Source organism: Lindgomyces ingoldianus (genome assembly GCF_010093535.1).
Source record: "Lindgomyces ingoldianus strain ATCC 200398 unplaced genomic scaffold BDR25scaffold_17, whole genome shotgun sequence".
In the NCBI taxonomy this organism is placed as follows: domain Eukaryota; kingdom Fungi; phylum Ascomycota; class Dothideomycetes; order Pleosporales; family Lindgomycetaceae; genus Lindgomyces; species Lindgomyces ingoldianus.
Genome location: NW_022985178.1, coordinates 652,325 through 674,560, shown reverse-complemented (window position 1 = coordinate 674,560; position 22,236 = coordinate 652,325). Strand labels below are relative to the sequence as shown.

Genomic DNA, 22,236 nt, shown 5'->3' with positions numbered 1-22,236 from the left:
TGCGTCCAAATCCGGCTAGCGCCTTTTCAGAAGCTATGGCCACACCAACCGAAACAGCGGGCGCGCCACAACACCTGGCCTCGAGGAACCCGGTCATCAGCCATCCCAACGACACACAACCACTTGACCCGATCACTACCATGTTTGGTGCTCTCAACCGCTTCATCGCACGGCTAGACGCTGGTGCCGAAGAACAGCAATCCAGCATTCATGGCGCTTTTGGATTCCAGGTTTTGAGGAACACGAATTCAGATGTGCCCCTTGACCCTTGGTTTGACTTTGTCATTGGAATTAATGGGAGGACTATTGTAAGTTGTGTTAAGTCTACTGATGGAACGAAGATGAAAATTGAGGATGAGAGTTAATGAATGGTTAGGATAATCCGGATCCAAATCTTTTTGCTACGGAGGTCCGCAACTGTGCTGGGACTACGATTAATTTAGGCGTCTTCAGCGCAAAGGTAGGGTCGAATTTCCAAATCTTTACCTCAGTTACGAAGGGTTTCACTTTCTGTCTATATTTGCTTGTCCGTCTATTTTGCGAAACTTCATTCATAGCCACATGCTGCTTTTAAATTTGAAATATCACATTTTAAAACCTCAGCCGAAATGCTCTATCGGAGACCAAAACTCATATCACAATCGTCTACCTCAGTAGCTAACTGCCTCCCCAGGGTCAAAAAATCCGCGAAATCTTTCTCCCAATTCCCGCCACAAACCCCGTTCTTGGCCTCTCCCTGCAATGGACTCCCCTCTCCATCATAGAAGATGTCTGGCACATCCTTGATGTAATCCCCGACTCTCCCGCCGACGTTGCCGGCCTTCTTCCCTACGGCGACTACGTAATAGGCAGTCCCGAAGGCCTAGTCCGTGGAGAATCTGGGTTAGGTGAACTAGTTGAAGACTATCTAAACCGGCCCCTCCGTCTCTTTGTATACAATCATGAGTACAATGTTACGCGCCCTATTACTATCACTCCATCGCGGGGCTGGGGCGGTGAGGGGGCGCTGGGCTGTGTATTGGGCTTTGGTGCGCTACATCGCATTCCCGCGCCGCTTGAAGAACCGCCGCATGCGCCTGGTGAAACGCTATTTGCAACTGAGTCCACTTCCTTCGACGAAAAACGCCCAATTTCCTCCGCCTCCAATCCTCCTCCCGTAGGACCTAGCTCCGAACTCTTCGTTCCAGCGAATATGGCGATACCTTCGAAGTCTCCGCCGCCTCCGACGGGTACAGCCGCAGGTCATGGCCTACCGAAACGGAAGCAGAGAGCGCATCATGCGCATGTGAGTCCCAGTGCGGGTGGTGGGCTGGACGATTATTTCAAAGAGGGTGAGCAGAAAAGTAAAGAGGAGGATGGGGCGCCAAAAGCGAAAGGGGGTGTGCCACCACCACCGAAAGCAGGTGGGCCACCTAAGGGACCACTGAAAAGTGGGACGCCGGTGCCGGTAGAGCTGTCGTAGATGTTGCCTGGAGCTCGTTGGGTCTGGTGTATGGTGGGATTGAATTAGAGCCGCTGTCCAGACATATTAGTCAAGCTACACTGTGTTGCATATTGTAATGGATACCAACCTCATCAACTACAACACCCTTCTCCGCCTCCCCAAACTCCTCCTTAAACTTTGACCTCCTCTTCTCCTTCTTCTCCATGTCCATCTCCGCAGCTAATCCTAAAACCACACTCGCCGGCAAACTGACCCCATCATCTGAAAGAAAAGAATCCATTCGTCTATGCTCACGGAGCTTCTTTGGTACACCCCCGGTCGTGTTTCGTCTGATGACTTCAAACGAAGATATTGAGGTTGGTGTTGGAGGTTCTGAGGGGGAGGGAGGATTCGATTTGGATTTCAGTTTTGTGCAGAGTTTCCTTAGACCGAGAGGCATGTTGAGGAGTCTTTCGTCCACAGTGGGAGAGTCGTGAAGGTAAAGGTGGTGATGATCGGGAGAAGTGTTGTTATCCTTGTAGACGTGAGTCACGGTGGTGGAGGGAAGAATAGAGTACAGTCCTGGTAGCAAGGAAAGGAAAGGATATATATGCAGGGACTCGAGATACATATACCTACCTCTCCCACTTCGTTCTCCCTCCCAGGCTAACCCAACCTAATTCAATCCCGCAAGGCCACATCGATTACCACCGCATAAACCGCAACTGCCCGAGTCATTCGCCAAGCCAACCACGCATTCCCACTCCAGATCGTCGCGTGCTCGCTTCTAAAACCCAAAACCAAACTCAAACCTTGACCACGCAAATCGCTTCCTAGCACCCAGACCCCTCTTTAGCTCCCCAATAGAATCCCCTCAGTTTTCAAGCCCGTTCCCAACCTCACATGACCAGAAACAATGATAGACTAGTCGCCCAACACCAGCACTAAAACCAACGCTCCCAACATCGAGTGACCACCCACCGACCCAAAGCACCGTACCAAAAAAAAACAAGCGGTGAGAACCCACCGGCCCCTCCATCAATATCCTCTCCCGAGGTCCCACCAGCATTCCTCGATCCGCACCGCCAAACGCCAACAATACTCCCTTTCCTAATCGGTGATACCATTGCCTGTATGCCAAGCGACGTGGCGTCGTCTCTCGGGCGTGCATCATGTCAGTTAATGTCATGCATTCATTGACAGCTGTCCCTGCTTGCTCTAAAATTTAGGGTGAGGGGCCGAGGGGTCAAACAGCCTAGAATGAGGATTTTGTATTCTTAAACCGCGTTCGAGCCTTCGAAGAAGGTTGTGGTTGCCGAGATATTAGATCAGGCGATCGCCATCCACGGGTGCAAAACGTCTCGATATGCACAGAATTGCCGAACCCATATAGCACCATAACTTCAACCACGGCTCACACTACAAACGAAAACACCAGAACCCAAACAGAATAATAGAAGACAGGATGTTTGTCAAATCCCCTCATCTAATTCCCAGATCCGAACTTTGTAACTCGCTCCAGAAAGGAAAGCCGAGCGCGATCGAGACTGGCATACCGGACACCTTCGGTGCTGCACGACACCTTGTAATTCTACGTCCAGAGTCAGGGTAGGAAAATTCGCTACAAAGAATGTGCAACCACTGAGTCAATTCGCGATATCTACTGTCAATAGTGGTAGTATGCTACCTAGGTAGTTTCCATGGGCAAAGGACCGAGTAGCTCTGCCTGCCTCCATCTTTCAAAGGACCGAGTAGCTCCGCCTGCCTCCATCTTTCAAAGGACTGAGTGGCTCTGCCTGCCTCTATCTTTCAAAGGACCGTACTGTGACAGCTGCCCGCCTCCAAGGGCCGGAGCAGTCAAAGTCGACCAAAAATCCACAGCATGGTTTTACCATCCAACAAACTCCAACCTAGCCAGAAAGTTTTATATCAGTGGTCTATGCTCATTCAAATAATCATCACAAAACTCCATCCATCCATCCATCCAACTAAACATATTCCATCTAAAGCATCTTTACCAAGGCGCGGGGTTCATAAGCCCCATGTCGTTGCAAACAGCCAGAACGCCAAGAATGAACGAGAATGCTAGGCAAAGGAGCGAAAAGTCAAGAAAGCTTTTACATGAAATACTTGTCGAAATGTATTGCACTCATCTGATGTCGAGCTGGAATGGTTTAAACTTGCCGCCTATGGCGCCACACCGCGGACAGCGGGCTATTCGACCTCGAGTCTGCTCGCTAACGAGAACGTCGACACAGTCTTGACATAACCCGCATATGCATTCGGAACATGCATAGCTTTCTTTTAGGACTGATAGTTTTCGACAGGCGGCGCAGTAAATCTGTACGGGATGTGGGTAGGTAGGAGATGAATCAGAAAGTCCCTGGGATGAGATGTGGAAGTTTTGACCGGACTGTGTTGATTCAATCGACGACTCGACCGAAGGGAACGGCTGTAAATCAGATGTGTCAGGTGGAGGAGGTGTCAACGTGTTTTGTAGTGGTGACTGAGTGTATGATTGGAACTGTGCTGCCACAAAGGGAGGAAGTGATGCCCTGTTCAATATTTGCGGTGAATAGTGGGGCGAGCCAGGGACCTGCGCTGTTAGTAAGCTAAACAGGGGACAAGTATAAGAAGACGCACTGGAGTGAGATCTCGACTATCCTCTTCTGTCGCTGAAGCTGCAGCGTCAATCAAATCCTCCCATCTCTTCCCATACAGTGCCGCAGCGGTCTGGGGTTCAGCGGAATATGCCTTTCTATCGTGGCTCATCCTCCGCGCATGCTCCTTCGACTTTGTACGCTCGTGCTTTGGTTTGCGAGCATTCTGGCCCACTGATGATTTTCGAGGTCGATTCGGCTTGATGGAGCGGGGGACGGGCGGAAGCGTTGACGAGCGGCCAGGAGGGGACCTTGCAAGGGATGAAGGTAGTAGCTCACGTTGTAGAGAGGCAGAGGTGTAGTATGGCTCGTCGGCTGTCAAGTGCTGCTCCTGGGTAGTAGGCGCAAAGCGTGCACGGGGTCTGTAGGTTTTCGCGTCGGGCTCTGAGGCCGCCTCCTGCCACAGCAATTGCGTTAGTAAACATAAGCAAAAGACACCGAGAAGCTCTCACTGGATCTGACTCCCAGTCGTAGTTTGGCTGGTGGTGGTGCAGCGATGCGAGGGCAGCGGCTGCACTCGCAGCGGGCAAAAGCGACCCTCGGCGCATCTCGTCCGAAGTCCTCGGCGTGCTCGAACCATACTCGTCATTGTAGAAGGCACTGAGGTCGCCTCCGTAGCCTTGTCTGCATGTCAGCCCCTGCAATTGCTGGAGAGACTTGGGCACCGACCTTGTGGGCCTGCGGAGGTGTTTGGAGGGGGAGGTGGGGGAGGTCGTTCGGAGGGAGGTGTGTTGACCATCAACGTGAAGCTTTCCTCGGTCGCGGGAAGCTTGCTTATATAGTACTCAGGATGCGCACGCCGAATGTGCTCTTGCATAGACCGATAGCGCTTTTCCTGTGCAGCGAGGAGTGTTATTCCGGTGCATCGTGGCGGACCTTTGCATGACGTGGGAAGAGCGACAGCAGGAATGGAACTCGAGGGGGAGGACTCACGCCAGTGCACCGCTTCCGACAGGCACTCCCATCTTGGTTCCTGAGCGGGCAGACGACGACATTATTCTCGTCCGACACGGAGAAAGATCCTGTGAGCGAGCCTCGCGGCGGCATATCCCAAGGTGCATCTACCTACCCTCGGGCAGGGACCGTGCGAAGCGGGCAGAGAACGACAATAGCGACCGATGCAGGGCAGGGCGCTTCAATGGCAGGTATAGAGCTCAAATGCAGTCACAGGGAAGCTCTGACAGCCCTTGCAGCCCTCGCAGCGGTTGAGAAACAGGAACTTCGGGGACAAAGCAAGCTGTGGTAGCTATCTGGAAGCTGTGGAAGGGTGCTGGCGCGGATAATGAATGAGGAGGGGCAATGTGGAAAGAAGTGGGGGGAAGCGCGAGCTCTCTTTGATCCCGGAGCATACCCTTTTTGACGCCTGGCCTGATGAAACCCGCACCGAGCCCACCGTTAATTCTCTAAAGATGTCGAATAGATACCTGTCTAGCACAGCTGCTGTGCGCATTGGCAGGCCAGTTACTGCTCGCCACTCAGGAAAGGGCAGCGGGCTTGCGGGCCAGTCCCTTCCGCTCAGCTCAGCTGGCAGCGACACAGAGTGGTGGTCTTCATCAGGTTCCTGAGCAAGAATGGATGGAGCTCTGACAGGTGGGCAGGGGAGAGCTCCGATCCCTTCCAGCCAGCTGCCCCCAATCCGCCGAACTTGATTGCACACAGCTCCAGCCGCGGCCGTGAGTGCCGACGGATCTACTGTGGATGGGCGGCCTACAAATTAGCTCATGGGCGCCGGGCACACAGAGCCTGTCCCCGTGTCCCCTCAATTGCTTGCAGAGCAGTTAGTAGGCGAGGGTGTCGGCTGCCAGGGACAAGGCAGCGAAAAGCTGGCCCCATATCCGTAGCTAGTGCGTGATGGACGCAGCGTTTCAGAGCACCCTCAAGCCCTTTCCCGGCGCGAGGACGACACTGGTCGCAGGGTGCTTCACACCAACTGCGTTGGTGTTTCGCGCGGAACCAGACATGACATGATGAAAGCGCAAAGGAGACTCGGGAACTGCTGCTGCCGCCGACGTCGTTGGCCCGTTCTGCTTGGATGTTTCGATCGGCCAGTCGTCTCGCGATTTGTCACCCCCCCCGTCGCGGCAGCTGATTGGCCCAATCCAAGTCGACTGTCGACGGCCGAGCTGTGGGGGAAAAGATGCAGAAGACACAGCAGAGCTCGAGGGAAGGGAATCCGGGCCAGAGGGCAATATGGAAAACGTGGCTAGGCGGTGATGATGAGTCTGTTGCCGGACGGCATCGCTAATTAGTTTTATTGCACCCGTTCCTCCTGACTCTCGTTTCTACAACCCCAAACCAAGCGGCCAAGACTGTAAGCTCCGGGTACAGCTTCCCTGAGGCAATGGTGGCGCACCTTAACACCGCAGCCATCAGCCCTGTGGGCTCGAGCAGCCCTCAATTCTTGCCTGATGACGGCTGGGCTTTCGTTTTCAGTCTCCTCTCCCCCCGATCTATCTGCCTCTTATCCCTCATGTCCGCCTTCGTCCTCGTCTTTGACTGCTCCTACCGCGAGCTGCCATGTCCTTGACAGTGCGAAGTCTGAACGGGGACACCGCCTTCCTCCTCACATTCTCCTCTCCTGTCGCCCCCATATCCTCTCCTGGTCTGTTTCCAGGTTCCTTCACAATCCTCATCGATCCATGGCTCACAGGAGCGGCCACCATTCTCAGCACAATATTCTCTATTTCTGAACAGAAGACTAAGCCCTGCATCTCATCCTTGAAAGAACTAGAACAGGAGCCCGACATCATTCTGATTTCTCAAGATAAACCGGATCACTGCCACGAGGAGACCTTGCGACAACTCCCCCGAGAGTGTCAGTCGACCATCCTCGCAATTCCGTCTGCCGCTCGGAAGATTCGCTCATGGAAGCACTTCCGGCCTGAGCTTATTTATGCCTTACCTAAATATGTCGAGGGCGATTCCCAGTCAATATATCGCCTAGTCATTCCCCCATTCTCTCCCCGTGGTTCGTGTGGCGAAGTTACTGTGACATGGATGCCTGCTAAAAGAGACATATCTGGTCTGCACCATGCTTTTGGTATTACCTATCGCCCACCGTGTAGTGTGCTGTCTGCAAATCCAGGCTCCTATCTAGATCTTCCGCCTAGTCCTCCTGCATCTCCGGGATCCCCACGGACGGTAGCATCTTCGCCCCGCACTCTCGTCCCAGCGCCCTACAATGACCGTGAGAAGACTTTGTCAGTCATCTACTCTCCTCATGGCGTGCCATACGAAATTATCCGTCCATATGCTTCCTCGCATCTCGTTGCCGAATCAGCGCTCCCGTTGAGTGCTCTCATTCATTCCTTCGACCGCGTCGAAAACCCTTGGTATCTTGGAGGGAATATATCAGCAGGGTCTCCTGGAGGATTGCGGATTGCCCGAAGTCTGTTCGCTCAAGCCTGGATCAGCGCACATGATGCTGACAAGAATAATCGCGGATTGTCAGTCAAGAGGGTGGTGATTGGTAAATATGCCGTGGATGAAATTAAGAAGATGTTGCAAGAACATGGTGGAGAGATGCAACATAAGAAGAAACATTTCGATGAGACGAAAGTTGTTAGTCTTGCCTCTGGAGAAGAGCATAGGATTGACAGGGGCTGAGTTGAGGGGGTGAATTGAATTGGCACTACTGTGACCAGACAATACCTCAATACTCAAATAAAGCTCAGATCGAGCGGCGGCGGAGGCTCCACCTGGCACCTACCCCGTCACATAAGAATGACAATACCGTAGGAGCGGGCGACAAGGACAAGTCACAGCATGGATCCTCCAAGGGAACCATCGCCAACAGGAACTCACTACGAGCTAAAAGCAAGCTGGCAAGGTACTTCACCCTGGGATCATGGAAGGAAGGACTGACGATCTCGTTAACCTAGCTAGCGAGAGCAAGGTTGACGAGGCGGGCCGCGAGAACCCGAATAGAACGCTAGCCCTTCCAGAAAAACAGAGTATAGGCATGCCCATCCGAGAAGTACTCCTTCAATCGGCTCAGATGACCCTACAGCACGAAGTTGGTCTGCCTCCTTCCCCTAATCTTGAGGACAAGGGTTTTAACGAGGTAGAGAAGGGTATCATGGCTTCTGCAGGTGTTCTCTCCCAATACGCGAATGTTTACGATATAATAATCTCCTTCTCTTCCTTGACACATGTTTCTAAGTGGAAATCTACGTCTCAGTCTAGGTAGCCTTTAGGAAAATGTTCACGTATTATTCAATGCTTTAATACTAACTATTGCTATCTCTTGTGCTTAGTAGACAACTGTTGTTTTTCTCAATCACGTTGAATCTTCGGTAATTAATGCCAAACGGAGCAGAGGTGGCCTTCGGCGAAACGAACCCTTCCTAAATAGGTATGGCTCTAGAATGCGCTCAGTTATCTAACTCGACGTCAGATTGGCCTTCTACTTGTGCGGAAGATACCCGTTGATGACTGCATATGAGCGTGATTAATATGCAAGTATTGCATTTGCCTTCATTCTCTTGTCCTCTTCCGGCCCAACAAAACTGGTGGCTTTGGGGTAAGTGTGGCGGGGAGGCTGATGCATGGCTGCCTGGCTCAACTTTTTCAGCCTTGTTCAACTAACTCATCATCACCAACAGCTTCTTAAATGCTTCAAATTCACACAAGCTTCAGCTCATAAAACAATGTGCCGGATACCCGACCTCGTTAAAGACTCGAAGATTGAAACGCAGTTCCATTCGGGCTACACGAGGCACATATATAGCGAAGCTGACCCAACGTCCGGGCAGCGTGTTATCGAGAGAAAAGAGTACTGGAAACGCGAGAAGTTGATTGGAAGAGGCGGGTTTGGGAGTGTTTGGTTGGAGAAATGTGTTAAAGGAAAGCATGAGGCTGAACTCCGTGCAGTCAAGCAGCTGCAGAAGCCCGACAAAACAAAAGAATTCTTTCGTGAGCTCGAAGCTATGGCCAAGTTCTCGCACCCGAAGGTGAGGAGCTTCATATATAATCCTCTAGTTCTCGGCTTATGCAACCCTTATAGTACGTACGCTGTTTCGTCAGATCGTTCGGTTGGTATGACTCTGAAGACGAGCTGTATATCGCCATGGAATACTTTCCTTTGGGCGATCTCGACAGTTATCTGAGGGCTGCTCCACCTTTGCCTGAGCCAGATGTTCAGCAGGTCACGTTTCAGATACTAGAGGGTTTGCATGCAATGCATGAAAACGGGTTTGTCCACAGAGACTTGAAGCCAGGTGTATGTTCCTTCTTCCACCCGCTTATCTGCTCGTAGTGTGTTCTAATATTGGCAGAATATTCTGATCCACTCTCACCCGCCACAGGAATGGTGGGTCAAATTAGCAGATTTTGGCATCAGCAAACGCACTGAAGATCATACAAACAGCCCTTCGACAAGAAAAGGTACTGATGGCTTTGTACCCCCGGAATGGCATGGCTTCTCTCCAAATGGAGAAAATATATCTGGCACTTCCTCGCCGGCTGCAGACATGTGGGCGCTCGGGGAAATTGCATTTCGATTGTTTACCAAAGGATCTACTTTCAAGAGCTCTTACGACCTCTTCCAGTTCACCGAGGGCCGGCTACCCTTTCCATTGGCATCATTGGAAGCATACAAATCAAGCCTAGAGGCTATGGATTTCGTGCAAGCCTGCATGCGTGCGTCACCGGAGGATCGTCTAGACGCCCAACAAGCCGTTAAACATGAGTGGATGAAAATCGAACCACGTGGGATTCCTAGGCCGCTGTCAGCAGTATCACTCGAGTAAATTACTTCACCTTTTTTGTTTAGTTGAAGACTGACATACCCGCAGATTTGAAGACATCCAGGATGGTCTAGAGGGATGTTCACTGGACGACCTCTCTGAACCGTCTGGCGAATGGAGCACTGAGAAGACAACAATTACCCGGGAATTAACCCAAGACAAAAAACTTTCAGGCGCCATTAAAGCACAGTTTAGCAAGGATAAGGCAGCCATTGCTGAAGACATAGACTCCATTACTCCAAAGGAATCACAGCCGTCTTTTTCCTCTACTCGAGGCAATGCTAACCAAAAACCAACAATTGTCTCCAACTTAGACACTTGTGTTGTCACGGAAGGCCAAGCTGAAATTCCTTGTGTCTCGTCGACACAGAACGAACTTCTTTCATGGACCTTTAGATACCCATGGAATAGACTGAAATTAGTTAGAGTCGCGCGCACTGGGGATTTCGTGGCATCTTCCCACAAGAACAAAACAATCAATATCTGGAGTTTGACCACCGGGAGGATACATACAACTCTCCGGGTAGGGACGAGTGTTACAAAGATGAGATTCTCACCTCTTAGCAATCTCCTTGCCGCTCAATGCACCGACGGGAGACTAAGAACTTGGGATCTGACCGGAAAATTAACCCACACATTTATGATACCAAGAGCGAACAAGAACCTCTTTAAGTTTTCTACTGATGGAAAGCTCTTGGCAATAATGAGCGACATGAGTATCAAGATATTGGACTTGGAAGGAGATATGCACCCTACTGTTTGGAGCCTGGATCCCGGGGACCAATCGTTCCACCTTAGCAGCGAGCAAATATGGGTAGCCAGTGCAGTCACGATTAAATCCTGGGATGTAAAGACAAGAGAATTGATTAGAATTATTCCCATTTTCAATACGGATATACTCACGAAAGTGATACAAATCTCGGCCGATCTTCGATTTCAGCCTCGCTTGTTTTATTTCTCCAATGACAATCGATTGGCGGCTGAATACCGTTCAAGGGAGATTGAACCAGATTCATGTACATTCAAAATATGGGACTTGAGGGAAGGAACACTTTGTACAAAGTTCACAATTAGCAAGATCACTTCCGGAGGTGCCTTTAAGATGGTAACGTTTTCACATAACAGCACTTTCATGGCGATTTTATTTAGGAGTTCCTTCACCAGTACTGTCATCGTCTCGGATCCCAAAACTGGCACACTTATCGACACATTCAAGAACGAACTTCGACTTCAAATAATACGATTCACTACCAATGGTAGACTTATCGCCGGTGGGCTTTCTTCCGGGGATATTGAAGACATTGAATTCCGGGAATTAAAGGCATACTAGTCGTAGGAGCGCCATGCAGTGCACCATTGAAGACAGCAAAATACACAAGCATCCAGAGAACGGGCACTGCCTACTTCAGGAGTGGAAATCTCTTCATTTACTAGAATATGCAACATTCGCTGCTGTTATCAAATCCCCTCTGAATCTGGAGTAACACAACCCATTTTCGCCGCCATATGACCGAGCTCGCCACGTCACTAGAAACTCTAATGCATATTGGCTTGCGCATTAAAAGACACCGTCCGGCGGGCTATTTACGCGACATGGAATCACGACAGTGTGGCCAATGAGGAATCGATGGCGACCAACTAACGGCTATCTGCTATGTGTTACGAGAGTTTACAAGAAAGAGTGAGGTAGAAAATTGGAGTGGTTTCAAATATCTCCGTACCATCTCAGATGTTCCAATATCGGAAATAAGGAGTCTTGAAGGAATAATAAAGGAGATTAAGGTTCGAGGAAAGACTCTTGAAAAAGACATACCGTAAGAAAGAATGACAGACACCAACAACTCCAAGCGCCAAGAGCCCAAAGAACCGGCCCAAAAAGTTAAGCCACATATAAAAATCCCTTGGTCATCAATACCCAAGCCATGGCATCAGAAAGCCCCCAAGGACAAACTCCCCTGCTACCGTCGCTGAGTAGAAAACCATCTCCTTTGCGCGATCCAAGCCCCACCAAAACACAGCCAATCATGCCAACCTCGCTTTCTTCACCCCATCCCTACCCACCTCATCCTCCCTCCCCCTCTTCCCCGCCGACTTCATCACCACCTCGGAAGAATCCCCGTCAATCACAACTGGATCATTTATCGTCCCTTTAGCATTCCTCTCCACCAACTTACTCACCAACCACTCCTTTTCTGACATCCCCTTTCCCTTCCACTGCTGGCCCAGCACCGCCTTTCTCAACTCCTCAACCCCCATCCGCGCAAGCACGTGTTTCCTTCTAATCTCTGGAATCGGGGATCTCGCTTGATCAGCTACGGGATGTAATTCCTCAATTTTTCTAATGACATTGCTGGGTGGAAGCGTGGTGTAGCGGTAAATAAGGTTGCAGAGGATCATGACGATGCCACGAATCCGATTCAGGGCGAGCGAGCGACCGCTTTGTACTGCCAAGCACTTCCGCTCAAAGGCCGAGGAAAAGGGTTGCCCTGGGCATGCCAGGTTTCGGCAGATTTGGTAGACGCAGCACTGGAGATAGGTCATCCATGTCCAGGGCCTTGCACCTCCGTCGATGGTCCTGACGTTGCTTGGTCGGTCGAATTGGCAGAATGCCATTGAGTCCATGGCTTGGTATGTCTGTTCTGCTAACTTATCTATGAATTCTTTGGACATTGGTCTGGGCTTGGCCTTAGTGTTCGCGTTGGGTCCTAGTCCTGATTCGTTGCGGAAATAAACCCATGAGTCGAGGAAGGCAGGTGAGAGGATGAGGTCGCGGATTTGGGGGATTGTACGGAAGTTGAGGAGGGGCGGGATGGAGGTCCAACTGTACGGGAGATCATTGCTAGGTTCGAGTTTCTCCGTTGTCATTTTTGGGAAGCGGTGCTGAGATTCAGGATGGTAATGAGGGGGTGGATAGGAGGTGTGTTACTGTAGAGCCTCCTGATTTCGGTATATTGTCGAGTTTGTGGGTTTGTGAGGATACTAAGGCGGCGAGCTTGGGAGTTGAGGTACAAGCTGCGTGGTGTGGGCTGATTTGAGTGCTGTAGATCAATAAGTTGATGATGTAGGTGTAAGTGAAGTTTGAGAAACAGAAGTCAATTATGAGGTGAGCTAGATGAGGTAAAAGGATAATTCTGAGGGATGAGAAAGAAAGTAAAGGGGCTCGTACGCAAGTTTAAGCCGGTCCTCCAGAAAAGAAGAGCCCTGTCTAAGCAATTGTACCCTAAGGCCTTCGCGAAGAAAAGTAAGATAGCGATATTCTATCCGAGAAGAAACAATTAGAAAGGAAGGTGAAGGTAGAAGAGGATACTTCGACTCATTACGGTCCAAGGAGTTCGGAGGAAAGGTGAGAGAAACCGTCTAGTGTTATGTCTAGGATATCGGTGTAATTACCTTTGGCTAGATCAAGCTATTGCAGACCTATTCCACACTCTATTTGTAAAGGCCACTAGTACTGACCTCTAACATACCTTCTCGTGCTCCTAAATGCGCTCGACCCAGCCCTAGAAACTTCCCAAACGCCATCGCTATGCTCCACTAAAAGCTAAAACTTCTTATACCCCCAACACCCCTACGAAGTCGGGAAAGGGTTCACCTCATCCTTCCTCGGCCCCAACCCCCTCCTAACCCCATCCTTCAAAACATCCCAATTAACATGCTCAATCCTCTTCCCCTTAACCTGTCTATCTCCCACCGCATCCCTCAACCTCCCCGTCGCCATCCTCCTCATGATCACAGTGTCCTGGGCCCCTCTATAATTCCTTCCTTTCCCCTCCGTCAAAAACGCCTCCACCCACGCCTCCTCCACCGCATCAAATGGCAAACTAACAAACTCCTCTGCCCTATCCTCCCTCGCATACGCCTCATTCGAAATCCGCTGGATCGGAGGCTCTAACGTCTCTTCAACTAGGACTTCAAGGAGTTGTCTCCGCTCGTGGTCCGGCCGTCCTCGAATCCAGTAGAATGTTTCTGTGACATCGCGGTCCGCCATATACCGCACAAACTCCGTTTTCGCGGCCTCACAGACTAACGGTGGTTTCGCGCAATTGTAATACGCCATTGGAAGAACATACTCTGCATTCGTCACCCCTTCTGGCATGAGCCGTTGGTTCAACAAAGCTAGCATTATTTCGTCGGGGAAGGTCGGGATGATGAATGGGTGTGTGAGATATCCGACTGCGGTCTCGAGCTCTAGGTGGTCGAGCGCCCATAGGCCTTCGAGGAATGTCCAGAAGCGCTTTTCGAGGTGGACAGAGGAGGCGAAGGCGCTGGCTAGTTCGGTTTGGTCTTGGTAGGAGGGGGTCAGGTCTTTGAGGATGTAGAAGAGGAGGCATTGTTTATTGTGTAGTGAGATGGGGGCCGAGATGATGCGGGCGTGCAGATCGTGGAGGGCGGCTGTGGTTGGGGGTGGGTAGACTTTTCGCCCTGTAGAGGTAGATTAGTTGAGGAGTTGTTTCGAGTCAATGACACTCTATCTTACATTTAATCCCAAGCAGTTCGAGCAGCCGCTGGAAGAAGAGCTTGCCGCCAAGCTGGCCCTGGTTTTGCAAGATCTCATCGACGGTGTCTTTGTCGTAGCCGGTCTCGGAGCCGCGGAATACGGCATCGAAGTCTTCGAGATCCATGATGAGTGCAGAATAGCGACTTTATCGGGAGAGTTTGGAGCGCAAGATGCTGAGTGGTGGATGAGGAATTGGAGAAAGTGGAGGTGAGTGAGCGCGTCCGCAGATGTTGTTGTCAGTTGCCCGCGCCGCCACGTGCTCTTACCAAAGTTTCTCCAGATGTTAATTAGTTCCTCCTGGGCAGGGAAGAATTCAATTGTTAACCCCCTTTTTAGAATCCAGGAGGGAACCAAAAGGACGCATCTCTCTGTCTTCAGTAACGTCATTGTTATGTTGCGAAAATGTGCGAACTTGCGACAGGATTCAGACAAGATGCCAGCTGCATGGCGGAATGAATTAACAGTAGCTGATTCATGACGATGCAATTTCTATATTACATGCGCAACCGCGCTTGGATATCATTACACGCTTTTGCAATATATTCAACGACCGGAGTGTCGCTCGTTTCCTCCAAAACACCATTCCAAGCCTGTCATGCAAATAGGAGTAGAATCTTGTCCCAAAAACTCCGTCCTCAAAAGATGAGCTGATTCATGCAGAATTTACAAGGTATGCAGTGCGGCCGTTAAGGTTCGGTTTGGAAATATGTACTGTGGGTGGTGTGCACCAGTAGTAGTCGAGCACACTTCTAGAGTTGAGGTTGGCTTTGGCTTTGGCTTTAGCTTTCAACTGCAAGGCTATCCATCATGATGCCGTCGATCGCGTCGTTCGTTGATGTCGTTTGCCATCTTCTTCCCAACTTCGTAGCTGCTGATCATGATAGCGCAAGCCGGGGCGACTTTCAGACACCTTGCTGCCCATCCTTTGAATAGCCCTGGAAGTCCTTGCTCTTGGAAGATGTGCAACAAGAATCGCGGCATGGATTTATCTTCCGCTCGAATGGCTTTGACGGCGGCATCGCCCATGTGCCTCACAACTTGCTGTCTTGTCTTGCCAACATCGAAGGGAGTTGTGACTAATGCGGCCACGGCTCCTGAAGCAGCTCCGGCAATGAAGCTGTCGACAAGTGTCGCTGTGTGGTTCTCCCTGCTCCTTGAGCGGCTACGTCGCCGAATCTTGTCTTCGCCACGGCCAATGTGGAATTCCAAACCATCGTGTTTTGCCTCTGATCGTCCGCGCATGTCTGTAATGGTATTTCGGGCGCTCTCGTATCCCCACCAGTATATAGCAGAGAACGGTACATCCCGCCACAGTGTCAAGGTCAGACCCCTCCATAAACTTCGAACGCCTTGGGAAGCAACCATCTCCCGCAGTCCATCCATGGTCTCGCGGAAGTGCCCAGCAGCGGTGTTGGTATGATGGGCGGCCTGCATTCTAGTCCTAAACATCTCGATTGGGCTCACGGCAATGGCTGCTAGCACCCTTGCAGTCGCGCCTGCTACCAACGGAGTATAAGCATCCGGTACTGTCTTTCGAAACGGCGACCTCTGAGCGGTCCTTAACCAGTCGTAGCCCGCAAAATAAATTACATTAGCTGGCACGGCCATAACCAGCGTCGGCGACAGTCCCCTCCATAGCGTTCTCGGACCTTCATTCTGGGCAATCTTCCGTAGTCCATCCCAAGTGCTATTGATCGTCCGTCGTTCCGCCTCTTCGACTACACAGGCGGCATCTGAGGGATGTATAGGAGCGATAGTAGGTCCTGCAACGCAGTATTGTGCATTGTTGTTGATCCAGAAGACTTCTCTACAGCAAGCGGAAATTCCAAGGTTGGGGGGGAGGTCACGGAATTGGGTGAGGGGAATCCCAGTGTAAGTGCGAAGCGACGGAGTTGACGACGCTGTGGGTGTATGTGCCTGGGATTGGAGGCGGACGCGGACTACATCGAGGGGAGTTACTGTGTGGGCCGATGTGTTAGTTATGCGAGAAATTGCGGTGTGGGGATTTGGCGGAGAAGACTCCGGCCAAAAGCGGAGATGCGCAACCAAGAAAGCCATGTTGGACTGAAATCCTCAATCGTGAAGAAATGAAGACTGAATAAACGTACCCAGAAGAGACGTCAACACGCTCCCGGTCACCGCCGACAACATCTTCTGCGCCAGACTGACCCCCATCTCGCCCATCTCCCCAGCCTTATCGGTCGCCATCCCGGACGCCGTTCCCTGCAATAAGAGAACAACCGTCTACCTCGAATTGGTACGAGGGGTATCCAAGAAATCCCAAAGGCGTGAGAAAGAGGGCGTGCGCATGTTCCCAGGTCCGATTCGGATGACGATGGAGGCAGATGAAAGAGTTGAGGTGTGGGTGTGGGTGACGAGCGGAGTGATGATGCAAGGGAAGAGGCGGGCCTGGCGCAAGCTTTTGCTTTCAAACTAGAAACTTTTTAGCGCACGCTTTGTTAGTTAGGGTATTGGCGCGAATCGGCGTGGGTCGGCGGTCTGCTTCCCGAGGTGCTTTAGGCTTATCAGATGCGGCTGCAGGAAGTGGCGTATTCTCGCTTTCAAGGTGATGACTCTAGAGCTTCGTTTCGTTGAACTGTGAGTAACTCACCGCTACCTAAACAAATTTCCCATTTTTTAAGAGTCATCACGGACTGTGGATATGTGCTTTTACTAGACCTAGACAGCCGTCACATCATCATTTTCCCTTGGAAGCACCAGAACACTGACATCGGACTTACAAATTGTTAATTCCGCTGCCCACAATGGACCCCACTGAAGCAGAGCTCGAGTCTTTCCGCCAGAAATGGCGAGAGGAGGTCTCGGCAAAGACAAAGGGAAAAGCCCCAGCTCCCACGACTGCTCTGAAGACTTCTCAGGCTTCTTCAAGCAAAGCTCCCGCAGTGAATGGCAATGCCCCCCAGGCACATCTTCCCCAACGTCATCACAACGTAGAAGAGCTGGATGAAGTAGAACCCCATACCTACCAAGATCTTGGCAAAAAACTGCATGGAAAAAGACTGGATGAAACTAGTCCTTCTCCTGCGAGCTCCACCAAAGAGCCTAGCTCTGCCCTAGAGCACTATGAAAGAGCGGTGGAGAAAGAAAGCCAGGGCAGTTTGGGCGATAGTGTGAACCTATACCGAAAGGCATTTAGGGTAAATCGCCATCTATCTACGTTCATGGATCTAATTGAGTACTAAGATATCACAGCTCGACTCCAAAGTCCACGAAACATACAAAAACAAACACTTCCCAGCATCCTCTTACCAGTCACACAAGTCCAAACCACAAGCCATCAACCCGTCAAACGCGTCCGTCACAGTCCCCAATACCGCCCACCACTCCCTACAAGGCCTCCCGCCCCCCTTGCAGACCCTGATCAATGAATTTAGCAACCTTTCCATCCAAGGCGAAGCCGCCCCTACGGATCTCTCCCCGCCACCTCCATGTCCAATTTCTACCATTCCTGAGGAGATGCTCGTCGAGATCTTAATCCAACTGGCCATCCAAGATGTGTCCTCCTTCGTCCGCTTAGCTAGCGTCTGCAAACGCCTCGCCTACTTGGTAACGACCGAAGAGCGCGTCTGGAAGCGCATTTGCCTCGGCCAAGAGTTCGGGTTTGGCGCCATGCACTACACCTTCGCATGCCAAATTGACGGAAAGCCCCTTGGTGACGACGGCGAAGGAGGCTACATCCTCGGATCCAACCCCATCCCTGACTCTGACCCTGAAGAAGTCCCCGAACAATGTCCAACACCCGATCTAGCATCCCTAACCACCCTCCTAGTCCCCACCCTCTACCCCACCTTCCGCACCCTCTTCCGCCTGCGCCCCCGCATCCGCTTCAACGGCTGCTATATCTCCACCGTCAACTACACACGTCCCGGTGCCTCCTCCGTTACCTCTATCTCCTGGAATTCGCCCATTCATATCGTAACATACTACCGCTACCTGCGCTTCCTGCGCGACGGGACCTGCATTTCGTTGCTTACGACCGCAGAACCGGCTGATGTGGTGCCGTGGCTGCATTTAGAGTATGTGCATAAGAATCATGGCAATCTGCCGAGTGCGCCAATGAAAGATGCACTCCTCGGAAGGTGGAGGATTAGTGGTCCTGCCGCACCATCGCCCTCTGCCCCCGGAGGTGGAGAGGCGGCAGGTGGGGAGGAAGCAGAGAAGGAAGGAACCCTCCACATCGAAACCGCCGGTGTGGCGCCCAAGTATCTCTACAAGATGGTGTTGGGAATCGGGACAGCCGGGCGCGGAGCCAAGAATAACAAACTCGTGTGGCAGGGGTATTGGAGTTATAATCGATTGACAGATGATTGGGCGGAGTTCGGGTTGAAGAATGATAGGGCGTATTATTGGAGTCGGGTTAGGAGCTATGGATTGGGGTTTGAAGTGGGGGCGAGTGGAGGTGATTGAATGGGATGCGGGTAATGTGAGTTGAGGATGGACGAGGTATGCATGAGTGTGGGTGGAGCAACTCGGTACGGCTGTACTACCTTACGGGTACGGTGGTGTTCTGACTGAGTTTTGTTCGCATTATGTCAGACCATATGACCAGTGCAATGACAGCACGGCATGTCTATAATGTGGTATACATGCTCTCCTTGAGCTACCAATCTACCAAACCCTCTACCGCCTAGGCATACCCCTACCACGACCCCTTCCGAGCGCTCTCTGCGCAGCCCCGGGTGGTAACGGCCTGTTCGGCGCTTGCGGTTGCTGCGATTCTTGGTTCTCTGTAACTCTCATTAGCATCCATTTGGAAACCCATTCTTCAAATCAGGGAGTCATACTTATCGTCTCATCAACACTCAAAATCAAACATGCCGCCTCCGTCGCCGCCTGCAGAGCATTCACCTTAACCAAACTCGGTTCCCAGACAAACTTCTCCATATTATTCGCAATACCCTCGTTCAAGAAATCCACGCCCGCCCATATATTTCCCTTCTTGTGCTCCACCCTCAGCCGATTCAGGATATCCGTGGCATCGAAACCCGCGTTATCGCACAACTGCCTGGGAATGACTTCTAGGGCCTTGGCAAACGCTTTGATGATAGCCTGCTGCTTATGTGGGACATTCTTATCCGCATATGCGTGGAGGTACGATGAGACTTCCATCTCGCAAGCACCGCCCCCAGCAACGATGCTTCGGTTCTTGATGGCGCGTTTGACGATCATGATAGCGTCGTGAAGACTTCGCTCGACTTCCGCTATGAACTGCTCTGCGCCGCCACGCAGGACGAGCGTGCACGTCTTAGCTGCGGGACAGCCTGCGAAGAAGTTGAAGCGCTCGCCGCCGATTTGTCGCTCCTCGAAGGTCTCGCAAGTGCCGAGGTGCTTGGGTTGGATGTCGGAGCAGGTAGACTGGATGCTGGCGCCCGTGGCTTGACACACGCGTTCGAGATCGTCGGATGCGACACGGCCAGCACAGAAGACGTCCCTGTCGGCGAAATACTGGGTTGCAAGATCTCCGATGGGGAGTTTGCTTAGGACGACTTTTGCGCCCGTCTTGAATAGTGCCTCCATCTTGTTGAAGATGATCTGCCACTCTGCGTCCACGATGGCTTGGTATTCGGAGACTTGCTCGACTCTTATTTCGGCGTTATCTTTCTCGCTCTTGAGTTCAAGCTCCACATTCAGGCAGACAATCTTGGGGTTCTTGATGGATTTGGGCTGTTGCTCGAAACCGGCGTAGGAGAAAGTCTTTTTAAATGCAACTCCGTTGACGAAGAGGGAGTCTTGGAGAGCGCCACCGGTGATTTTCTTGACGCCAATGAGCTTCTCGTTGAGGTCGTTTTGGTCGAGGGAGAGGACAGCGTCGACGACCACTAGCGATACAGTTAGTTCTGAGGCCTCGACTAATCTAGGGAAAGGACAAGCCTACTCTTTGTGAAGAAGTCTGCATTTCGGTGTATCAGCTTGCTACTCATAGCAGTGGCAGCAAGCTTCAGCAGCGTATCCCTCTGGTTGCCCTCGGCAGTGTCCACAGCGATGTCCATGATCTTATTTACGGCCATATTCGAAGCTCTCCGCAGACCTTTGATGATGGTCTGGCTGCTTACACCCTGTTCCACGTGATCTTTGATCTCCTTCAGTATCTCTCCTGCCAATACAACGACTGATGTCGTTCCGTCGCCAACTTCGGCATCTTGTGAGCGGGCAATGTCTGTGAGGATTCGCGCTGCGGGGTGGATGATGTCGAGTAGCTGTCAAACGTCAGATGCGGGCGTGGTGGAGTTATATACAATTTGCGCACCTTCATGACGGTCGCGCCGTCGTTAGTGATTGTCTGCCTGCCGTTCTCATCTACTAGGAGAAGGTCGCCCCCGTATGGGCCTAATGTCCCTTTTATTGTCGACTGTACGGCGAGGCAGGCATTGATGTTGGAAAGAACCTGACCACGGCCCTGGGACTGGTCGGTACCTTGCACATGGTGAGTATATCTTGTTTTATTGCAAGAATAGACAAAGAGAAGCTAAGACAACATACCCTCCCGCAGCACGACAATGGTGGGTGTTTGGCCGCCGAACGACATCGTGGGCAGACTATACCGAGAGCAAGACGTGTGTTGATAGTTACGAGATCGAAGAATAAGACAGCGACTCGCAATACAAGTACGTATGGAGGTGAATGTCGAGCGTAGAAGCTTCTGTCCCCCAGGCCGCCAAACGCGTCCAAAAATTCGGCCCACGTCCGCCGCCTCGGAACAAAGCTGCTCCGGCCCGACGCCAAATCAGCCTCATTCACGACCTCCAACTGTGCTTCCTTTCCATCCGGTTTCCATGCATTGTACCACCTTCCACGCCGCTTCTGTCCGATTGCTCATTTTTCGCATTAAAATACCCTCCTTTATGCACCCGTGGCGCGCTTCTCTCCCTACCTAGGTCTTTCTTCATCTCTCCACCTGCTTTCCGTCGCGGCCGGCCATCTGCCCTCGTGACCGCTTCTGCTGCATCTTAAAGTCTCCAACGACCTCGATTCCTGTCATATACCTTTTTAGTTTAACCTTATTTTCGTCTATTCTCTTCTTTAGTTACGTCTCCATGCAACGTTGATCATGCCGGCCAAGACATTGTCAAAAGTGAGCCTTGTATGCAACTCAATCGCGAAACAGATTTTAATTCTGGGCTAGATCGCACCCATTCAACCGAGGACATCTTCAAAGGAAAGCAGCAAACCTATCAAAACGCGATCGCGCGAATCAGTCGTAAAACAGATCTCGATCCCGGAGACTATTACTGCCTTGGACAACTACCCGCCACTTCTTCGCATCCCATCCGAAATCCGGCGTGAAATCTTTCGCTATCTAATCCCCTCATCCACCAAAAAGTTTCGTCTCTACACCGACTGCGACTCGACCGTAATCAGCAAAAAATGGAATCGCCAGACCCGCCCCCACCCCGACAAACTCTCCCTCAACATTCTCCGAACGAACCGTCTCATCTACCATGAATGTCTCTCTATCCTCTATTCGGAAAATCTTTTCCACTTCTATGGATTCAACTATCTGCCTGTTCTGGATTTCATACGGCGCTTGAGTCCCGAAGCCAAGACCCTAGTGCGGAAGGTCCGGCTTACGCTACTCACGGATCAGCAGGATGAACAGCCGGCCAATCACGACGTCTTTTGCACCGTCGTCCACGACTTTTTGCCGGGTTTGACAACCCTGCAGGCTGATCCGTGGGTATTTTTCTAGAAGTCAAATATCAACGTGGAGGGATGTACCTTGAACCCGGGTGATACTTTTCTCTCTGGACTCCGTTGTGCACCGCCTCCTTGTTGAATTCTTCCTAAACTCTCCAATGCTGTTTTCGACAAGGTGCATGATGACTTCTCTTCTGTCTCAGAAGGATCCCCCAAGTATGGCAGTCAGGCAATGTTGGGCTGGGTTGGGTA

At 51.4% G+C, this 22,236-nt stretch overlaps 11 protein-coding genes across 11 annotated transcripts; 6 read left to right on the top strand and 5 right to left on the bottom strand.

Moving 5' to 3' along the window:
- The first annotated feature begins 116 nt into the window (after nucleotides 1-116).
- On the top strand, nucleotides 117-1,563 carry BDR25DRAFT_262345 (uncharacterized protein). Its single transcript, XM_033686758.1, has 3 exons — nucleotides 117-308; nucleotides 377-460; nucleotides 674-1,563. The coding sequence occupies exons 1-3, from the start codon at nucleotides 141-143 to the stop codon at nucleotides 1,460-1,462; spliced, it is 1,041 nt and encodes a 346-aa protein (XP_033547279.1). The 5' UTR covers nucleotides 117-140; the 3' UTR covers nucleotides 1,463-1,563.
- Nucleotides 1,564-2,595: 1,032 nt separating this feature from the next.
- Nucleotides 2,596-3,378, top strand: BDR25DRAFT_355540 (uncharacterized protein; the record flags this gene model as incomplete). Its single annotated transcript, XM_033695478.1, has 5 exons — nucleotides 2,596-2,628; nucleotides 2,683-2,781; nucleotides 2,817-3,025; nucleotides 3,070-3,101; nucleotides 3,134-3,378. The coding sequence occupies 5 exons, from the start codon at nucleotides 2,596-2,598 to the stop codon at nucleotides 3,376-3,378; spliced, it is 618 nt and encodes a 205-aa protein (XP_033547278.1).
- Nucleotides 3,379-3,475: 97 nt separating this feature from the next.
- BDR25DRAFT_34795 (uncharacterized protein) lies at nucleotides 3,476-5,249 on the bottom strand. The gene is made up of 5 exons (XM_033694344.1): nucleotides 5,017-5,249; nucleotides 4,753-4,918; nucleotides 4,536-4,702; nucleotides 4,067-4,480; nucleotides 3,476-4,019 (listed from the first exon to the last, which is right to left on the bottom strand). Exons 1-5 carry the CDS (start codon nucleotides 5,128-5,130, stop codon nucleotides 3,573-3,575), a joined length of 1,308 nt encoding a protein of 435 aa, XP_033547277.1. The 5' UTR covers nucleotides 5,131-5,249; the 3' UTR covers nucleotides 3,476-3,572.
- Nucleotides 5,250-6,352: 1,103 nt separating this feature from the next.
- Nucleotides 6,353-7,862, top strand: BDR25DRAFT_34787 (uncharacterized protein). The gene has a single exon (XM_033694330.1). It carries the CDS (start codon nucleotides 6,601-6,603, stop codon nucleotides 7,687-7,689), a length of 1,089 nt encoding a protein of 362 aa, XP_033547276.1. The 5' UTR covers nucleotides 6,353-6,600; the 3' UTR covers nucleotides 7,690-7,862.
- Nucleotides 7,863-8,711: 849 nt separating this feature from the next.
- Nucleotides 8,712-9,833, top strand: BDR25DRAFT_287371 (kinase-like protein; the record flags this gene model as incomplete). Its single annotated transcript, XM_033688320.1, has 3 exons — nucleotides 8,712-9,035; nucleotides 9,089-9,304; nucleotides 9,360-9,833. Exons 1-3 carry the CDS (start codon nucleotides 8,733-8,735, stop codon nucleotides 9,831-9,833), a joined length of 993 nt encoding a protein of 330 aa, XP_033547275.1. The 5' UTR covers nucleotides 8,712-8,732.
- A 2,019-nt stretch (nucleotides 9,834-11,852) lies between these two features.
- On the bottom strand, nucleotides 11,853-13,352 carry BDR25DRAFT_355537 (uncharacterized protein; the record flags this gene model as incomplete). Its single annotated transcript, XM_033695477.1, has 4 exons — nucleotides 11,853-12,710; nucleotides 12,757-12,961; nucleotides 12,997-13,187; nucleotides 13,287-13,352. The coding sequence occupies 4 exons, from the start codon at nucleotides 13,350-13,352 to the stop codon at nucleotides 11,853-11,855; spliced, it is 1,320 nt and encodes a 439-aa protein (XP_033547274.1).
- BDR25DRAFT_393921 (uncharacterized protein) lies at nucleotides 13,287-14,512 on the bottom strand. Its single transcript, XM_033698280.1, has 2 exons — nucleotides 14,308-14,512; nucleotides 13,287-14,252 (listed from the first exon to the last, which is right to left on the bottom strand). The coding sequence occupies exons 1-2, from the start codon at nucleotides 14,450-14,452 to the stop codon at nucleotides 13,399-13,401; spliced, it is 999 nt and encodes a 332-aa protein (XP_033547273.1). The 5' UTR covers nucleotides 14,453-14,512; the 3' UTR covers nucleotides 13,287-13,398.
- A 253-nt stretch (nucleotides 14,513-14,765) lies between these two features.
- On the bottom strand, nucleotides 14,766-16,731 carry BDR25DRAFT_343157 (mitochondrial carrier protein-like protein). The gene is made up of 2 exons (XM_033693801.1): nucleotides 16,437-16,731; nucleotides 14,766-16,286 (listed from the first exon to the last, which is right to left on the bottom strand). The coding sequence occupies exons 1-2, from the start codon at nucleotides 16,534-16,536 to the stop codon at nucleotides 15,127-15,129; spliced, it is 1,260 nt and encodes a 419-aa protein (XP_033547272.1). The 5' UTR covers nucleotides 16,537-16,731; the 3' UTR covers nucleotides 14,766-15,126.
- Nucleotides 16,732-16,934: 203 nt separating this feature from the next.
- BDR25DRAFT_334465 (uncharacterized protein) lies at nucleotides 16,935-19,069 on the top strand. The gene is made up of 2 exons (XM_033692935.1): nucleotides 16,935-17,486; nucleotides 17,542-19,069. Exons 1-2 carry the CDS (start codon nucleotides 17,094-17,096, stop codon nucleotides 18,754-18,756), a joined length of 1,608 nt encoding a protein of 535 aa, XP_033547271.1. The 5' UTR covers nucleotides 16,935-17,093; the 3' UTR covers nucleotides 18,757-19,069.
- BDR25DRAFT_303918 (t-complex protein-like protein 1) lies at nucleotides 18,950-21,026 on the bottom strand. The gene is made up of 5 exons (XM_033690102.1): nucleotides 20,830-21,026; nucleotides 20,597-20,763; nucleotides 20,225-20,546; nucleotides 19,134-20,168; nucleotides 18,950-19,076 (listed from the first exon to the last, which is right to left on the bottom strand). The coding sequence occupies exons 1-5, from the start codon at nucleotides 20,873-20,875 to the stop codon at nucleotides 18,970-18,972; spliced, it is 1,677 nt and encodes a 558-aa protein (XP_033547270.1). The 5' UTR covers nucleotides 20,876-21,026; the 3' UTR covers nucleotides 18,950-18,969.
- A 371-nt stretch (nucleotides 21,027-21,397) lies between these two features.
- BDR25DRAFT_325658 (uncharacterized protein) lies at nucleotides 21,398-22,036 on the top strand (the record flags this gene model as incomplete). The annotated part of the gene is made up of 2 exons (XM_033692225.1): nucleotides 21,398-21,421; nucleotides 21,473-22,036. The coding sequence occupies 2 exons, from the start codon at nucleotides 21,398-21,400 to the stop codon at nucleotides 22,034-22,036; spliced, it is 588 nt and encodes a 195-aa protein (XP_033547269.1).
- Nucleotides 22,037-22,236: the final 200 nt, after the last annotated feature.